At 38.3% G+C, this 19,547-nt stretch overlaps 1 protein-coding gene across 3 annotated transcripts in view; it reads right to left on the bottom strand.

Annotated features, from left to right (window-relative positions):
* The window catches only part of GRM1 (glutamate metabotropic receptor 1), a 195,700-nt gene that overhangs the window by 39,350 nt on the left and 136,803 nt on the right, over positions 1-19,547 (bottom strand). For all 3 annotated transcript variants that reach the window (XM_039346855.1, XM_039346856.1, XM_039346857.1), the window contains one exon: positions 7,582-7,828. In XM_039346855.1, coding sequence (XP_039202789.1) covers positions 7,582-7,828 — 247 coding nt within the window. The remainder of the gene's footprint in view (positions 1-7,581; positions 7,829-19,547) is intronic.

Raw genomic sequence — 19,547 nt, 5'->3', positions numbered from 1 at the left:
TGTTTTGATTGAAATTCAGAACGAGGAGAAAACTGCAACCAGAAGCTGTGATTTTTATTTTCTATTTTTGAGGACTAGAAATTGTGAGAGGAGAAGAACAGATTTGGGGCTGCAGCACTCCTGGTGGCAGCAAAGAGAGAAGAAAAAGCCTACTTCTTGGGTGCCCTCTACTGGTCATCAAGATTGTAGCAATCCAGATCCATTACAAGTAGTCCTCACTTACTGACTGCCTTGTGCAGTGACTGTTCGATGTTACAGCAGTGGAAAAAACCTACTTTGCAATCAATCATCATATTTATGGCTGTTGTGGCATTCAGCAGTCACATAATCACAATTCACACACCTCACAACCATCTTGTGACAAGCAGAATTAATGGAGAAGGCAGAAATAAAATCACAAGTCTCGGTCACATTATCTTTTCGCTTAGCAATCATACCACTTGGCTTAAAAACTGATGAGGAAGTGAGGCTGTAAGTCCAACATAGTCACGTGATTTTCTGCAAAGTGACTGCGTAGTTGCCTAGATGTGTAGCTGCATAACAACTAAGTTGCCAGTCCCAATTTTGTCACTAAGCAAAGACTACCTATGGTCTTAAGCAGGAGACATACTTTCTGAAAAAGTCATACTTTCTTTTGGGTACTCTCACTTTGACTATCAGCCTGAGGGACATAGAACAAGGAGAGGGTTCTTTTTCTTTGACGCCATGATAAAGTGAAACTAAGAACACCCAGGCAGGTAGCTGAGCCCCCGACAGTATACAGAAAGAATAGGTAAAATTCTGTCAAACTAATTTTGAAAAATAAAATGGTGCCCTTAGCAAAGAAACTCATACTTAATTCTACGGAGATTCTCAATCATCCACGTCAACTGAACTTTCATGTTTTTTCCTTGAAAATGTTTCACTTCTCATCCAAAAAGCTTCCTCAGTTCTGAAGAAGCTTCTTTAAAAAAAACACTCAAAAACTGAAGAAGCTTCTTGAATGAGAGGTGAAATGTTTTCAAGGAAAAAAACCAAGAAAATCCATTTGCTTCTTGAAAAACACCTTTGGGAAGTCTTGTTTAATACATTAAGAAACATTTTAAGGTGAAATTTAACTCATTGTTTTGCAGCTACAATAATTCTTGTGTGACAGTGAGGAACGATGACTTGAGGGCAAAAAGAGAAAAAACAAGTTCCCTCCCCAATAAACCCTCCTCCCAAAGGTCCTAGGACAAACAAAACTCTAATCATTGGATCAGCCTTTGAAAATATTTTGATGCTTGTCAATAAATTGATTGTTGTTCCTTTCTGTTGTTTACCAACTGCTACTATTTTTTAATGCATGTGCAAACTAGAGATAGTTATCAAAAAACATCTTGGAAGAAGGTCATGGCAAACTCTTCTCTATTATTGGCAAGAAAACAAGCTGGACATGGGTATGAAGTCACCAGTAGTCAAGCTCACCTCAATAAGACTTTATCTATAGGTCACCCAAATCATTTAATGAAGTGCTTCCCTCTGGATCTGTTCCATGTACTGTAGTAGTCACTCAAAGATTCCAGGAACTTGCACAAGCTAAATTTTAACCTGACTGCTATGGATTATTAATGACAACCAATATTTTGTGGAGTTGTGGGAAGAACTGATTCAGAGATATTTTTTAATTCAGAGATGATTTGATTGAATTACCCTCCAAACTGAATTTTTCATCAGTTCTCCAAATTAATTTCATGCACTAAATTAAATCAGTGCTTTCCAACTCAGGTACTTTTGAGCTGAATCAAGCATTTGAACTGAATCAGTTCAATCTGCTGATTCTCTTCAACATAGTAACTCAATTTGTGGAAGGGAATCAATATTTGAATTGAATTCACACAACTCATAAAATCAATTGTTTAAATCAAATCTCAGATGATTCATATACTCCTAATACTTTCACTTGTAAGTGGATTGTAAACTTTATAACAGACAGGAAGCAGCAGATGAAGCTAGGCACTATCACATCAGATACCTGTACAATTAACACAGCCCCCCCCCCCCGGGCAGTGAGCTCTCTCCATTTCTCTTCTCTCACTATACCAACATGTGCATCTCAAAGTATCCCTCTATTAAAATACTGAAGTTTGCAGATGATACAACACTGATTGGTCTCATTCGAGACAACGACAAATCTGCATATAGATGGGAGGTTGAACAACTAGCCTTGTGGTGTGGCAGGAACAATCTTGAACTGAACACATTCAAAACTGTAGAAATGATAGTAGATTTTAGGAGAAACCTTCCTATTCTACTATCTCTTACAATAGCAGACAACACAGTATCAACAGTAGAGACCTTCAAGTTTCTAGGTTCTATAATATCTCAAGACTTAAATGGACACCTAACATAAAAAATGTCATCAAAAAAGCACAACAAAGAATATTCTTCCTAGCCAACCCAGAAAGCCCAGACTGCCCAAGGAGCTGCTGATATAGTTCTACAAAGGAATGATTGATTCTGTCATTTGCACCTCTATAACTGTCTGGTTTGGCACTGCAACCAAACACAGACACAGACTTCAGTGGATAGTTAGAACTGCAGAAAAAACAACTGCTACCAGCCTGCCTTCCATTGAGGTCCTATATACTACATTAGCAAGAAAGAGGGCTGTGAAAACATTTTACAGACCCCTCACATCCTGGACATAAATTGTTTCAACTTCTTCCCTCAAGATGACGCTATAGGGCAGTGGTTCTCAATCTTTTTAGACCGGCGACCCCGATCATAAGCAGGCGGTGCACATGCGTGGCGGCGCCCCCTGCGCGGCATGCATGCACGGTGCCACCCCCTGCGTGACACGCATGCACGGTGCTGCCCCTTGTGTGGCACGCATGCGCGGCGCTGCCCCCATGCGCCGCCCCCTGCATGGCGCGCATCCACGGCAGCGCCCCCTGCGCAGCATGCATGCGCGGTGCCGCCCCATGCACCGCCCCCTGCGCGGTGCGCAGGGGCAGCGCCGCCCCATGCACCAGCTGAGAAAAAAAATGGCGGATCGCGTTGTTTGGCGACCCCCGTGAAATGGTTGTTCGACTCCAAATGGGGTCGCGACCACAGGTTGAGAACCGCTGCTATAGGGCATTGCAAGCCAGAACAACTAGACACAAGGACAATTTTTTCCCCATGCAATCACTCTGCTAAAAAAATTCATTCCTACAACACTGTCAAACTACTCAGCAAGGTTGTACTACTATTATTCTTCTCATCTTTCCTATTACCTATCTCCTTATCTTCTTATGACTATAACTGTTGCTTGTATCTTATGATTTGTATTAATTGTTTTATTTAGTATGCTAGTATGATTTATGTTGTTTGTTTATTTAGTATCCTATGACTAAGTGTTGTATCTTATGATTTATGATGAATGTATTTTTTGTTGATTATAATCATGATTTATCGCTTATTGCTTGTATGTACACTGAGAGCGTATGCACCAGAGACAAATTCCTGTGTGTCCAATCACACTTGGCCAGTAAAGAATTCTATTCTATTCTATTCTATTCTATTCTATTCTATTCTGTTCTGTTCTGTTCTGTTCTGTTCTGTTCCGTTCCGTTCCGTTCCGTTCTGTTTATCTTGTTCAGGGACAGATTTAATAGGCTGCATAGTTCTTAGCTGCACATATTGTTGTTCACATCCAAGATGATTGATTTTTGATTTCTCATCTTTAAGGAATTCCTCTGTGCCATATCCCTATCTGTTCTGGAAGAACAAATTACCATGAAGTAGCTTTTCACGCCAAACCAACAGAAAGCCTTCCCCACCAGTTTCACACATCTAGGAAAGGTCCAAAGCCAGAGCAGAGTTCCTAAGGACGTGAGTGCTTACCTACGTCCTCCCTGAGGATTGATTAGAACAACTCAAGGTAGAAGTGAAAACATTGTAAAACTCCCAGAACCCACAGATGGCCTAGAACAGGGGTCTCCCAACTTTTCAGTCTGAGGGCCATAATGGACATTTTGCAAACATTATAAAATCAGTTTTATGAATGAGCGAATAAAATTTAACTGAGCAAATGTGTTTTATTTTCCCCACAACAAGAAAAGAGAAGTGAAAAAACGATGCCTGGAATAAAAATGTATGAGAAGTAATGTAAATAAATGTAAATAAACTAAACAGATATAGGACATAAAATTGTTAAGGGAAAAGAAAAAATGTATTGTGTATTATGTTTGTTTGTAAAGAAAAAAAAAGGAAAAATAAAAATTAAAAAAAAATGATGCCATGCTTGTATGGACAAATGATATAAGAAGAATGTCAAACCTTAGCAAACGGGGAATAAAACATAAAAACAGAGAGAAGTTCTGCTGGATAAGGCCAGTGTCCAACCAGTCCAGATCACTTCCCCCACCCACCCACCCCAGGTAAAGGAAGCAATCCTCCGGTCAGCTTCCTCTTCCTCATCCAGCTGATCCTGAGTCAGTTCAGATGGGGTTTTCTTTGCACACCGGAGAGGGGGGGCAGAAATGATCCAAGGGAGAACAGCACATAGGAAGAGCTGGTGGGCTGGAAAGAACCTTCTGGAAGGCTGAATGTAGCCCACGGGAAATGGTTTGGAGACCCCGTGCCCTAGAAGGAGGCTATGGCTGAGGGTCCTGAATACTGTGGATAGTATCAAACATTGCTCCTTCAAGATTAATGCAAGTAGTTACATTCCAATACTGTCAAGCCACTTTATTTATTCATGCCACATACAGAATTATTCCAAATTCTGTATGTGACATCTCAATAGCTTTATTTAATAAGGTGTACATATTTTATTAAGAAACATTAATAATATCACACAGAGAGAGGAGAGAGGAGAGAGGAGAGAGGAGAGAGAGAGAGAGAGAGAGAGAGAGAGAGAGAGAGAGAGAGAGAGAGAGAGAATTTTAAAATGCAGTGAAAACTTCCGACCTTAGTATATATTAGTCCTGATGTTCTGGGCAGAGTATTACAGACCCCCTAGTTCAATAGTCTAATATTGATCCACTTCAGCAAATTAAATGCTCTACTTGTAACACAGATCAATTAATTCTGCTGATGCTCCTGCAAAATACCAGCAGAATCAGCTGAGCTTCACTCATGCCTCATCTTTCCCCTTGAAGCAAAAAAAAAAAAAAAAAGACACCCATGAATTAAGTCTTTGATTCTATTGGCACAAAGGCACTATGTTTGAAATATTCCTTAATTGTAAAGTATCAAAGTGGCACTAGAAGTATTCACTTACACCAGTGGTTCTCAACCTGTGGGTCGGGACCCCATTTGGGGTCGAACGACCATTTCACGGGGGTTGCCAAACAACGCAGTCCGCCCTTTTTTCCCCCTTTTCCTTAGCTGTGCTACTCCCTTTTATTCTATTGGCTTTTGAAAGCCAATAGAATAGACTCTCTTGAATAGAGTCTAATTCTATTGGCTTTCAAAAGCCAATAGGAATTGTCCAGGCTGTCTCTGCCCTGCTGAGCCCGCCAAAAGTCCCATTCTGCAAACGGTGCTGCATCAGTTGAGTAGTCCTTGACTTACGACCGGTTGAGTAGTCCTCAACTTACGACCGGTTGGGGGTCACGGCATTAAAAAGATTGAGAACCACTGATATAGACCATTAGCTGAATAAAGAGGCAAAGGAAAAGACGTAAGTAATTTTAGAATACATGAACCTCATCTGGTGCCACTATTATCAGAGGTTTCTGTATATACGTGTAAATGTGGGGAGAGGAGAGAGAGAGAGAGAGAGAGGGAGAGAGAGAGAGATGCATACATAGATACATACTGATTTTGCATGGACTGTGTATATTTATCTTTGGACAGGCATCCTTAGACAGGGAACGAAGCAGGATCTTTGGAATCCAAGAAGCATACAGAGCCAAACTACTGGAGGCTGAACGTTTAAGACTAGAAGCAGTAGCAGCTGAAGAAGCTGCCCTTCGAGCAGAGCAAGAGAAGAAAAGCTCGGATGTACAGGAAGAGTATTCTGGTGTAATGCATGATATTAATGGGGACTCAGAGAAGAATCTTGACAGCTATGACAGACAAGTGGAAGACAGCATGTTCCTAAAGATGCTTTTTCAAAAGGCAACTGAACTTTGCTTTTTCTATTCAGGTGACCCTGAGGGCACAATTGTGCCTCCAGGTAGCCTCAACGACTCTCAGAAAGAATGCTAATGACCAGATGAATGCAAGGAATATAAATCCTTCCATCCACCATTCAGTCAGAACTGAAGAAGCTTCTTGGATGAGAAGCAAAAGGTCTTCAAGGAAAAACAAAGTCCAATTGCCTTCTTTTGAACAAGAACCTTTGGGACAACCATGACTTGGATGACTGAGAATCTCTATAGGCATTGAGTATGTTCCTGTAGGGATCTGAACTGCAGATTATTTCAAGCACCCCTAAACCAAGGGAAGAAGCAAACATGCATCAACCTCATTATTTTAGATTGAGTGAAAGATGAACAAGTCAACCAGAGAAGATTCCAACAACTAAATTCTTCATTAAAAGAATATTTAGGGTCATCTTTGAAAACAGGCTAACATACCACATACAGCAGTGATCTTTCCCTTCTACTTATGGCTGCAACTGGGGAATTAATCAAAAGTGGTAAAAAGCATTCAAGGTCACCAAGACCACCTAGGATTCTGCTGACTTGAGACATTTTCCAAGCCAAAATACAAAGCACTGACTTTTCAAGTCCCTTACAGATTGGGGACCTGGATATTTAAAAAAAAAACAAACACTAGTTACTCCTATATGAATCTAGCAGGTGATAAACATTTTCAGAAGACTTTTTCTAAATGTCTCTGAAGTGAAAACAGGCTGTTGTCAGGCACCAAGATATGTTTATTTGATGACAGCTTTGCCAAGTTTAATTTAAACCGAATCTCATTGCTCATGCTTTCAGTAGAAAATTACACTGCATACACTAGTCCCATTTATCATCTGGGCTTTTATTAATTATATCTAAAAGATAACTGTAGGCTCCTTTTGCTATTTTATAGTCAATCCAGATTTGGGGAACGGGGTAAAAGAAGATAACTTCTCTAGCTTCTTTGTGAGTTTTTTCCTCCTTAATTTGAAATATACATATAGTTTTCTTTAATAACATTGAATAGAATAGAGCTGGAAGGGATATTAGAGGTCATCTAGTCCAGCCCCCTGCTCAAGCAGGAGAACCTATACCATCTCAGACAAATGTCTGTCCAGTCTCTTAAAAACCTCCAGTGATGGAGCGCCCATGATTTCTGAAGGCAAGCTCTTGAATTGAAATGAATGAATTTATGAATGAAGCCAAGCCAAGCAAGCCACCTTTGTACTTCACTGATATTGGTGAAGTGGTATATCTCCACTACCCTATTTCTTTTCTGAAAGAACATCTTAAGCTGTGTAAGGCCACCTTGAATTTGTGAAACAAGCAGAAAATAAAACTTTATGGTCCACAAAGCATGCTTGTGACAGATTTTCTTTACTCATTTTAATTGCCTTCATGGAATATTCTTGTGTATACTACAAACAGTACACAGTAGTAGAAACACAGACATTTATATTCGGACTTAAGATGAATAAACAGTGATGATCTTATAGCATTGTACCTTCCAGGAGCGTCTCCATTTTCATCAATCCGCACTTCTTCTCCGGAGACTCCAGTGAATGATGAATTTAGGAGAAATTCCAAAAGTTTGCTTCCATCAATTGGCTTCATAGCATCGCACAGTCCAATCTGGCCCTGGCAAAGGGCATGATGCATGCTTTGTAAGCCATGAGCCATAGCATAGATTGCATTGATAACAAATCCCATTTTACTGTCTTGGACATAATTTTCTTCTAAGCTTTCATTGCCTGTAATCAGAAGACAAAGTGTTACTCCTAAAATGAAAATGAAAGGAACTTTTTTTTTTTCAGAATGTATTTAGACAGCCAGTAGTTTAAGAAAATTAAACGAATTCCACCATTGCTTCAAATACTCCCACCACAAAACCACCGGGTTTTTGGTCCTCAACCTGTAACTTATCTTCAACATCTCTCACCATTGGCTACCCTATTGTTCTAACATCATTTGAAATATGACAAATTTCCCTCCTCTGCTCTAAAACAATGTGGGGCAATGTATTTTCCAAAATAATTCTGGAGGCTGTTGCATAGTATCAAAATGCATAGGAGTGATGCAGCAATGAAAATGGTATATTTATTTATTTTACATTTTGAATATTGAAAACATTAGTCAATGCCTTCCTACCTCTCATTCTAAAACCACACACAGGGTAACTTGTAGCGATGAAGGTGGTGGTTTTATTGATTTGCAGTATGGCTTTTGGTGATTTTTTTTTTAAGTACTTCTGGCTCAAAAATAAAAGCAATAACAGGAGAAGTGGTATTGCAAAACATGGATGAGGTTGATAAATAAGGATTCTTGTCTCTGAGCTGCTTAAAGGCACCATAATAAAGAGTAAAATATTAAAGTACAGTTAAAACAGAAACACCCAACATCCAGTCTGCTACTGTAAGAAAAAGATCTCATCTACTCATATAATTTAATGGAAAATCCACAAAGCAGAGGGAATTTCAAAGGTTCAAGATAGGGCTGCTATATCTGGGATGCAAAAAAATCAAATGTTTATGGGATGGCAACAAAGCATCAGCATTTTCTGTATTGGTTACTGCCATCTAGTGGACCTCTGTATTTTTGAAACACAGATACTTTCAAGCTACGAACACTACTGCCTTTAGGACCGCTGCGTGCTTCTAGCTTGCCAACCGGGAGGAAGAAGGGGTGAACTTTGAATCCACATGTGTCCTTATCATCATGAGACCAGAAGTTTTGTTTTGGCAAAACTCACGTACCTTCTCATAATAATTACCAGGATATGTATTGGACAGTGTGACCTGAACTTTTCAGAGAGGAGAGGAGGAGATTCGTTCTTTTAATTAAATGTTTCCCGACATTTCTTAAGAGCTAGCTTTCACTTTGAACCTACCGTAATGATTGTGCTCATTAAAGATTACAGTAGAGTAATTAATGGCTCTGGTGTTTTTCTTAGTTGGGTTTTTCAGCCGGAGGTTGACAGATATGGCTCTGGCACAATTGGCAATTTGGGAAGTAATTTCTGGGGTGAAGAGTTATTAACAAACCCAAAGGTGCTTCAAAACCTTCTTGGTTTTTCCTTGAAAACATTTTGCTTCTCATCCAAGAAGCTTCCTCAGTTCTGCTTCTTGGGTGAGAAGCGAAACATGTTCAAGGAAAAAAAAAACAAGAAAGTTCAAATTGTCTTTTGAAAAACCACTTTTGGGACAACCATGACCTGGATAATGGAGAATCTCCATATCTATTAACAAACTGTGCTCTTTTTGAATGGACCAGCAAATATCCATTGGTAGCTGGTAAATGTGAAGACCTCTGATGATAATCTCAAAAGATGGGCTGGCTAGCACAGGTCAGAATGCTCTAAAAGGTATTTCATGGTCAAAGTTATTTCATCTCCATATGGTTATGTGGATTAAGAGATGAGTGGACAAGTCCATACTCCTGAAATTTGTCATCAATTGGTTAAATTTGGGGCAGGGCCTGATAGTTCTATATATTTTGGGATTTCCTTTCACCACGAACCTAATGTCCCAGATGAGTATCTGTCTTATATCATGCTACTGCAGAAGAAGACCTGTTTGCTGTCTGCACTAGATATGACAGAAAGCATCTCTTGGCAAACTCTCTGCATCTATGGTTCAAAGAAGGAACAGCATTGTAAATCTTAAAACTTGCCTTAAGAAAACTGTGGCTATGTTTTGGAGATTTATTTATTTATTTATGAGACTTATATACCGCTTTAAGTGCAAGCACTCTCTAAGCGGTGTACACCAGTAAGCAATGTATATATATATATATATATATATATACTATATATATATATATATATATATTTACATTGCCCCCAACAATCTGGGTCCTCATTTTACCTACCTCGGAAGGATGGAAGGCTGAGTCAACCTTGAGCCGGTGAGATTTGAACCGCTGACCTGCTGAACACAGTCAGCTAAAGTGGCCTGCAGTACTGCACTCTAACTGCTGCGCCACCTCGGCTCCTTTTGATATTTTGATTGATATTTTGATGTTAGTCCCTTTGAAAGTCAATTATGAAAGCTTAATTAAGCATTTCAGCATTCATAACTATGCCCGAATTATCTTGATCTGATCTTTCTATGAGAAACCAGCTTGCAGTGAAGCACTAGGTACGGTTCATTTGTCATGTTTGCAATTCAGACAGCAGTGGTTCTCCAGTGACTCAAATTGACTCTAGAATGATACTGACTTCCTTACACAGTGCTGCAAAGATGAGATCAGATGCTGCTATGCCATATTGCTTGGGCATTTCCCATGCAAGTAGCATATTTGTTCTTGTCAGAAGGATGCTTAAGTGGGAAATTATATCTAAATGGTGGCATTACTCACAAATGTTGAATTTGCATATCAAGTGTAATCAGTTTACCACCATATGATTGTTTCACAGAAGAACATATTCCACATACAGTGGCTGCATATGAAAGACTTTTTAAGGTAAACAATGCATCAAGCATCCTTGCTGCAGGAAAGTAAATCCACATGATTAAAGCCCAACAAGAGTCACAACAAAGATTTCAGCTAGGGCAGAACCATTTGATTTTGCCACATTTATCAGGCCTATCATCCCAAAGATCCTTTTTCATGAGGCAACTGGAGTTTCTTGGGGTTTTTTGGAAGGCCTTTCGCTTCTTATCCAAGACGTTTCTTGAGCTCTGACTGGATGGTGAGGAATGGAAGGATTTATATTCCTTGCAGACAGCTCGTCATTTGCATTCTTTTAGAGAGTTGTGAATCTTGTCCTGATTGTCACAGCCTAGGAGAACAAACCCATCAGGACAAGATTCAGCAGTCCATCTGCATTTAAAAGACAAAGGCCATTCTTTTGAAGACACCAAAGTCCAGATTTTGGGCAGAAAGGACGGCTAGTTTGAAAGAGGGGTCAAAGAGGCCTCTATCTCAAAATTGACCAGCCCTCTCTCAACAGAGGGAAAGGGCTATGACATCATCAATTATCAGTCTGCAACACAGTTCTTTCAACAGTTCCAAGAAGGCTCCACACCCATTTGCATTACTCAGGTGACCCTGATGACAGATAAACCTGCAGATGGCATCAACGACTCTCTAAAAGAATGCAAATGACCAGCTGTCTGCAAGGAATATAAACCCTTCCATTCCCCACCATCCATTCAGAGCTGAAGAAGCTTCTTGGATGAGAAGCAAAACAAGAAACTCCAGTTGCCTTGTGAAAAAGCATCCTTGGGACAACTATGACCTGGATGATTGAGAATCTCCATAGATATCAGGCCTATCAAACATATATCTGCTCGAGGCTTGGACTTTCATTACTAACCCCATTCTTTATTATGAATAGAGTTCTTATTGAGGGCTGAGCATCAATAGAATATCTTTCTTGTGAAACAACAAGCTGTTTTCAAAAGTTTCTCAAATATTCAACACCTTAATATATTGAATCCCAAACTATGAATTAGATTCCTTTGAGTGCATCAAGAAACAGAATTCATTAAACAAGAGAATGATTCTATCAGCCAGATATTGCCATCAGAATTAGCTGACTTTCTAATGCAAACTTATAAAATACTGAGGGGTACACCAAACACATTTCTTACCTCTTCTTAAAGAAAGATACCCAGATTTGAAGATACAATCCTTAACATGCCTAAAAGCTTTGATAGGCAGAATGTTCAAAGAGGTGATAAAACTTAGTGATTGGATATTTAGATTAATGTCAAAGGGCCCAGACTGTTCCTCAGAATGGTGACAAAGCAAAATTTTAATGAAGGGGGAAAATCTGAATTTTCTTGTGGCTTAAGCCCATCATTTCTCCCTATAATTTGCTTCTCTGAAGTTCTATTGTTTCCTATTATCATTCTTATTTCTAGTCCAATTTGTAACACATCCACCGATAGCCATGCTTTTTAACCATCTGGATCAGTTTCTCTTTTAAGAGAAAAAAAGAGATAACTAATTTTTAAATAGAAGGAATAGGAACAACAGTGACAAGATCACAGTAAGATCAGTGTAGCTTTTTAGTAATCATTCATTCCCTGATGCCAGCCAAGTTTTAACAGATACATGTTTAGACAAGTGAACTAGTCCATGTTTGGAATTAACCAAGAAAGGAGAAGAAAAGGAGATTGTGATTTACACAAACTGATGTCAGGTTCTTAAGCCTATAGAGGAGATGCAGTAAACACATTTGCTACATTTTGAGAAATTATTATACAAGAGATGAAAAATTAATTAATTGACATGTTCAAAAATCAGTCAGAAAAATTAAAAATCTACTCAGAGCTGGGGTGACAATCAGTTCCACCTCACCTTGTCAGGTATCTCAGAACGTATTTAGCAAAAAACTGTCCTTTCATTAGCATATTTGGTTTTTATATTGTTACCTGTCTAACATGGAGAAAAACAAGCTGATCATCTGATTCTTTTTCAGCTTGGTGGCGTTTATATCAACCTGTCGAAATGCTTTGGATCAGCTATGATATAGAACAAAATTTTAACTTAAATAAATGCTTGGATCAGTGACAACATTTTATTCAAGCAATAATGAAACAATTCATGGGTGTTTTAAATTCAGCCAGTCTTACTCGTGTATCTATTTATTTGAATGCTTTTATGCTGTTTCAGTCATTCAACTCTAAGCAGCTTGGAAGTTACTGTATTTTTCAGTTTTTCATTACTAAGAAGGATTTGGGTAACTCACATTCCACTCAACAAGGGGGGGGGGGAATCTATATAGTCCAGTGGTGGGATTCAGCCAGTTCACACCAGTTCAGCAGAACCGATAGCTAATTTTTTGTTGCCCGGGCCCAGAATGGACTTCCAGTACTGGCATCCATACAGAGAACCGGTTGTTCACATATTTGAATCCCACCACTGATATAATCTCTAACCAAGAAAGTACATTTATTTATTCAGCCATCTTGATATCATCTTTCTTTTTCCTCTTAGGCTCAGAGTTTGAAATTAGGGAAAGTAGAAAATTAAGCTTCCACACTTCTTCAGCTGACAATAACCGATGTTTTAAAATTTAGACCAGATTAACATTACAATGACACCCTAGCAATTTCATTTAATTTTCAAGGGATTATATCAGAAGCATTAAATGATCTGTCCTCAGCTGATGAAGTTGCAACAAAGTGATGTAAGGAAAAATAAAGGGTAGGTTTATTAGGTGACATGCAGGAATTATCATAAACAAATTGACCTTATTCCTGAGGTAATACTGAGCAAAACTGCTGAGGCTGATTCAGGAGCAGATCAGCAAACAGGCAGGTATTTCTCTTTCCCATTGGCATAACTGGGCAACCAATGAATCATACTGTAGAGAAAGCTCTCACTTATTACTTAGAATTTCATCACATTTAGTATCAAGCTATACATTATATTAAATATGCAGCACAGTGGCCTTCCCATCTCCCCTGTGTGCAGATTGGGATCATTATGAAAGGTCAACAACCCTAAATCTATTTCTTTCTCTCCTCTCCTCCTCTAACACTTGTAACATTTCAAATCTTCACACTGCAGGCAGTTCCCAAAAGAAAAGCACTCTCAATTTTAAGAACCGTGTGCACTGGACAGGTTTTAGGAAGGGAGGAACTGAGACCATCATTCTAATCCAGTTTGGAGCATCATACATTTATTTGGGGTGGGGGAAGGATGACCTGAATGGTTATTTGGACCCTTAGTGTAAATGTAGGATTCCCTCAGTGTCATCCCTCTTAGGTAAACCAAACAGGAAACAGAACTAGATGAATTAATTCTACTTTATGCATTGATAGAATCTTGAAAGCCTGAAGGTAAAAATTTCCGGTTGCCAGTTTTAACTGCTTGATCTATTGGGGTGGGTCCTTCCTAACTTTCTTTCTCTGAACATTAAGTCAGTGAGAGGCTCCTGCTTTTCTTGCCTAATTGTTTTCTACGCATCATTTCTTCTCCTCCTTCCCCAAGGTCATCCACACATCCCATTACTCTTAAGAAATAGCTCGGTATTGTGGCTGCTATTACAAATATGATATTTATGTGCCTTTTTCCTGTATCTGCGGCCTCTATTTTTCTTGCTAACACCATTATATCAAGGATTTTTTTTGAAATTCAAAATCATCATTTTTCCCGTTGTTCATATGAGATTTTCATATGTAAAATTTAGGCATATTAGAGGCTTTGATTCCTCTTGATGGCATTACTTTTGATTTGACAGGAGTGAAGTGTCCATTTTCAAGTGCTGTCACATACAAATGCAGCATGATGGCAAATTAGAAACACAGGTCTATTGAAAAACACCTCACACTAAGCAAGTGCTCTGCTATCAACATAACAGCCCAACCTCCTGCAAGAGTAAGAACATTATTTAGACAAGTACAAATGCACTGTAAAAACCCAGAGGACCAGAAAAAGGAGACAGATTTTCTATATAACATCTTCCAACAAAATGGATACCCACACAACTTTATAAAAAAGTGGCTGACCATTCAATCTACTAGACCACAACCAACACAAGCTGTGGAAAGGATAACACTACCATACATCAAAAACATCTCCAAACAAAACTGTTGTTGACTATCACAATCACATGGCAGCACACAACATCTTAAGTAAACCAAAAGACTCAGTAGCCCAAGAAATTAAAAGAAGGAGTCAGCTAGTATTTATGAGTATAAGGACTGTAACAGCCATTAAGTAGGACAGACAGGCAGAAGACTAGCAGAGAACATTTAGAGAACAAGTAGCAGTCAAAAGACACAATGAAAACTCCTTAATCTCATAATACATGGACAGACTCATAATTTCAGTTGGGAATCTGTGAACAACCTAGATCAAGCTAACTCCAGAAGCACTAGGGGATTCCTGGAAGCTTGGGATTCAGGCAAATCATCCATCAGTAGACAGATAGAAATAAATCATATTTCCAGACGAGACAATAAGAGACATTAAGAAAACTAGGAGGAAACATAAAACTGCAAGCAGCAAAATATACCCTAATCAGGAACTACCAAGAAGAAAACCACATCCCCAACAAAACTGAGAGGGCAAGCTGCTATATATAAACAAGGAGCAAACCCCATACTTAATTGCACTGATGATATTACCTAGTTAGATTAATGAAACATCTGCAAGTAAACAACCAAACTCAGAGAGTATCGTGGACTCCATAGTTCAATCTGTGCTACATATATTCTCTTTAATTGAAGGATAAACTTCAGCTCTATAAACAGCAAAAAAAAAAAAAAAACCCACATCCTAATTAAACAACCAGACCACCTCTTTGTTTTAAACTACCAAATGGAGTATTATTTTTTATCAAGAGGTGCTGGAACTATTCCAGTTATATGCTCAGCTTTTAGTTTGATTCAATACTTCAGTTTTCTATTATTCTTTTCTGAAGAATAGCCATTTCAGTTCCTGCACTATATATAATAGCCTGTTATTTTCTGCTCCTAAAATTTCACCATCTTTCTTTGAGGAGAGTACTCACATTACTCATTCTTTTGAATTTGTTCAAATCCCAAGTTTGCGGTTCTTAGACATTGTGAATACAACACCTGAGATGCAAACAATCCCATGATGCTCTTTTGTCCTTTCCCTTGGTCACCAAATGTTCACTCTGTGGTAGTACTAATGGGATACTCTGCAAAACAGGTCACTTCCAACTTTGAAATAGTTTTATGAAATTGCACAGTAGATAAAGAGATTTCTCTTGGGCACACTAAAAATACAATTGCAGGTTCTTGAAATGTGCCTCTAAAGCAGCTGGTGTTTGAAACACAGATATCCCACTACGACACTGTGCCCTTTATCCAAAAATAAAATCTAATTTAATGAGAAGGCCATTGTATTAGTGATGAGTTCAAATAATGTTTGCATACGAAGCGGGTTGGCCTAATACTGTATGAAAACCACGCTGCATAGGCCAGAGGTATTCTCAAAACACATCCAGAATTCCTGGCAAGTTAAACCTGAGAAAGAAAGAAATTTTTATTCTTGTTCTTCATTGCTGCAAAAGTGTACCAACACGTAGAAAAACAAAAATGCACACTATTTTTTCTGATTTTTAAAAAAACATTAAAATAGTGTTTAGAACAATTATCTGCTATAGTAGGCCTTTTCATAGGAGAAAAGTACAAGCACAGCATGTTCATGTAATTATTTTGAACGGAACCCCTCCCTCATACATTTCCATTTTTTTTCCTGCTTCTCACTAAGTTATGAACAATCCCCCTTTCTTCCCAAAGTATGAAATAGCAATTAGATAAAGTATTAGAATGACATTATGGGGAAAATATTCTCTTCCTCTACTGTGGATTTCAAAGAGAAATGCCACTGCTTATGTAGTCAGCATGGTACCAGCTATGCACAAGAGGAAAATAGCAGGGGATCCGAGACAACCTAAGTATGAAACACTACAAATAGTCATAGTGGGAAAAAGCCACAAGGTTCATTTATTCTAGCGTCTTGTTTCCAGGCAAATGTTTTATGAAGGTCTTGAATAAATATAAAGGCAAAGCTGATAATAATCTCCTGTTCAGTTTTTCTCTTTTTGAAACATCTTGCAAAATTGCTGCTAACAGCCTGGGGGGGGGGGAAGTGATCCCTGCTCCCTGTCAGATGAGACTATCCATAGTGGATCTTCGTATTCATGCAAACATCCCAGGAAAATACCACTGCCATCTGAACCAGAGGGAAGGATTTCAGAGAGTGTAATCCTGAAAACCCTGTGGAATATCCCCCACCAAGCTTCAGGTCTTCAGTAAATTGTCTATTGGGGCACTCAACTGTATAATTACATTCCATGGAGAAGGGGCAGAGGTTAGTAGTAGGGTAATTTGTCTTTACCATAATTACAGAACTATTATTTAAATCAGTGTTTCTCAACCTTGACAATTTTAAGGCATGTGGACTTCAACTCCCAGAATTCCACAGCCAGCATTGCTGGCTGTGGAATTCTGGGAGTTGAAGTCCACATGCCTTAAAATTGTCAAGGTTGAGAAACACTGATTTAAATTGTATACGGGACCATATAATAAAATAAATAAAACCAGTACTATGAAATAACTTTCAATAATCTATTAGGATCAACTGTAAGACTGGGTGAAAACCAACTGATGAAATTTCTTGGATGAGAAGTGAAATGTCTTCTTCTTCCTCAAAAACAGTCCAGTTGCCTTTAGATGAAGAAGAAGGAAAAAAAAAGTACTTTTGAGGCAACTATTACCTGGATGACTGAGAATCTCCATAGACACTGAGTGAAATGTACTACTGGAACTGTCCTTAGTCCTGAACTTGAAATCCTGCATGTTGCAGTTAGCATTCATGGTTTTAATAATGGGTATATCAGCAGCCATTCTACTTCTTTTTTCATCTCCTCTAAGAAAAGGGTTTACTAGACCCCTTTTATTTATTATGTAATTTATTAGAGATCTTCTATTGGATTGTTAGTGGCCTCCTATTCGAGAAATTAGTCTACATTTGCTCGGAGAACTGGAGCTATTCTCATAGGTTAACCTGACTTACTATGTCCTGTATTTATTCATGTATTATCTATAACATCTGCTCTTAAAATACATTTTTTCAATATTAAATATCTGTAGTGTTTCTCTACCAAACTTTGGATGTAAAATATTTTCCACAAATGGTTAGTTTTTTTTAAAAAAAAATCTTCAAAGACATTTTCATCTAATATTTTGTTGTGCCAGTTATTTTTTCTAAGTGCCTATCCCCATTTTTTGTCTGCAACAATAATCTGAGAAGAAACCAGGAACAATATGCAAAAATTATATATAATCAATTATTAGGTCATAATGACACTCATCCAGTCAACTGTGACTACAAGTTGAACTCAGTGAAGTCAAGCAAACTTCAAGAAAGGATGAATTCTTTTTCAATGAAAACTATAACCTCATAACCAAAAATCAATGTAAAACACACTGAGTAGTGGGGAAGAAAAATGAAAAATGCCATTTTCTTCAGGCCTACATATTTCCTCAACTTCACTTAGTGAAAAGATTGAATCAGTAACACTATGATACTTGATTAGCATGCACACTGAAATTACCAAAAAAAATCTACATCCTTTTTATATGAATATTTTATTATTAATCAATTTAATTTGTATTAGAACATGATGTAAGATATAGACCATGACAGAATTGTAGGAATAGCAAAATGCAAAAAATAAAATAAAAATCAACAAACATTAGAGCAAGCAGAGTAGCTTCCTTTGGAGAAAAGGTTTGAGGCTTTTTAACATAGACAAATGCTGTGGGAGAAGAACATGACTCAGGCATATAAACATATGCATGAAAGATTTTAGATAATAATAATAATAATAATAATAATAATAATAATAATAATAATAATAATAATAATAGACAAAACACTATATGGCCAATACATTAAAAAAATAGCTGGGAAAGCAGATAATAACAAGACCTGGCAATGGCTAAGAGCAGGAAAATTGAAGAAAGAGACCGAGGGACTAATTCTGGCTGCACAAGACCAAGCCTTAAGGACAAATGCATATAAAGTCAAAATTGAGAAAACAGCAACAGACAGTAAGTGCCGCCTATGCAAAGAAGCTGAAGAAACAGTGGACCACCTGGTAAGCTGTTGCAAGAAGATTGCACAGACTGATTACAAGCAGCGGCATGACAAAGTAGCAACAATGGTGCATTGGAAGATCTGCAAAAAATATCATTTGCCTGTAAGCAAAAACTGGTGGGATCATAAAATAGAGAAAGTCATAGAAAATGATAAAATTAAACTGCTCTGGGACTTCAGAATTCAAACAGACAAGCACCTGCAACATAACACCCCAGACTTAACAATTGTCGATAAGAAAGACAAAAAAGTCTGGATAGTGGACGTGGCAGTGCCTGGAGACAGCAGAATAGAAGAGAAAGAACTGGAGAAGATAACAAAATACAAAGACCTACAAATAGAAATAGAAAGACTGTGGCAAAAGCAAGCAAGGGTAGTACCAATAGTCATAGGCTCCTTGGGTGCAATCCCAAAACAACTGGAGCACCACTTGAACACCATTGGCATTGACAAATTCGCTATTAGTCAATTGCAAAAGGCGGCCTTACTAGGAACTGCTTCCATCCTGCGACGATATCTGTAATACCATCAAACATCCACATCTGCCTATCCCAGGTCCTGGGTAAGGACTCGATAGGTAGACAAAATGCCAAATCCAGTCTGAACATCTGGCTGACTGTGCGATGATCAATAATAATAATAAACCCTTTATTATCAAAGTATAACATGTATACGGTGAAATTGGCTGAGCCTCCCTCTGTGCCCCCCCTCACCACAAACTCACGGTGACTACAAACCCCCAACTTATTTCACCTTGTGAACTAATTACACATCACACTGGCCTCACAAGTTTGTCATGCATAAAGTATAAAGATAGGGAAAACTCATTCTATGAAGTTGAACTGTGGAGTGTTTGGGATAGATAAAGGAAGTACTTCC

Source organism: Crotalus tigris, unplaced genomic scaffold (assembly GCF_016545835.1).
Source record: "Crotalus tigris isolate CLP2741 ecotype Arizona unplaced genomic scaffold, ASM1654583v1 scf7180000018030.5226217, whole genome shotgun sequence".
Lineage (NCBI taxonomy): Eukaryota > Metazoa > Chordata > Lepidosauria > Squamata > Viperidae > Crotalus > Crotalus tigris.
Note: the sequence above shows the minus strand (reverse complement) of the source record. Positions and strands in the feature narration are given on the sequence as shown.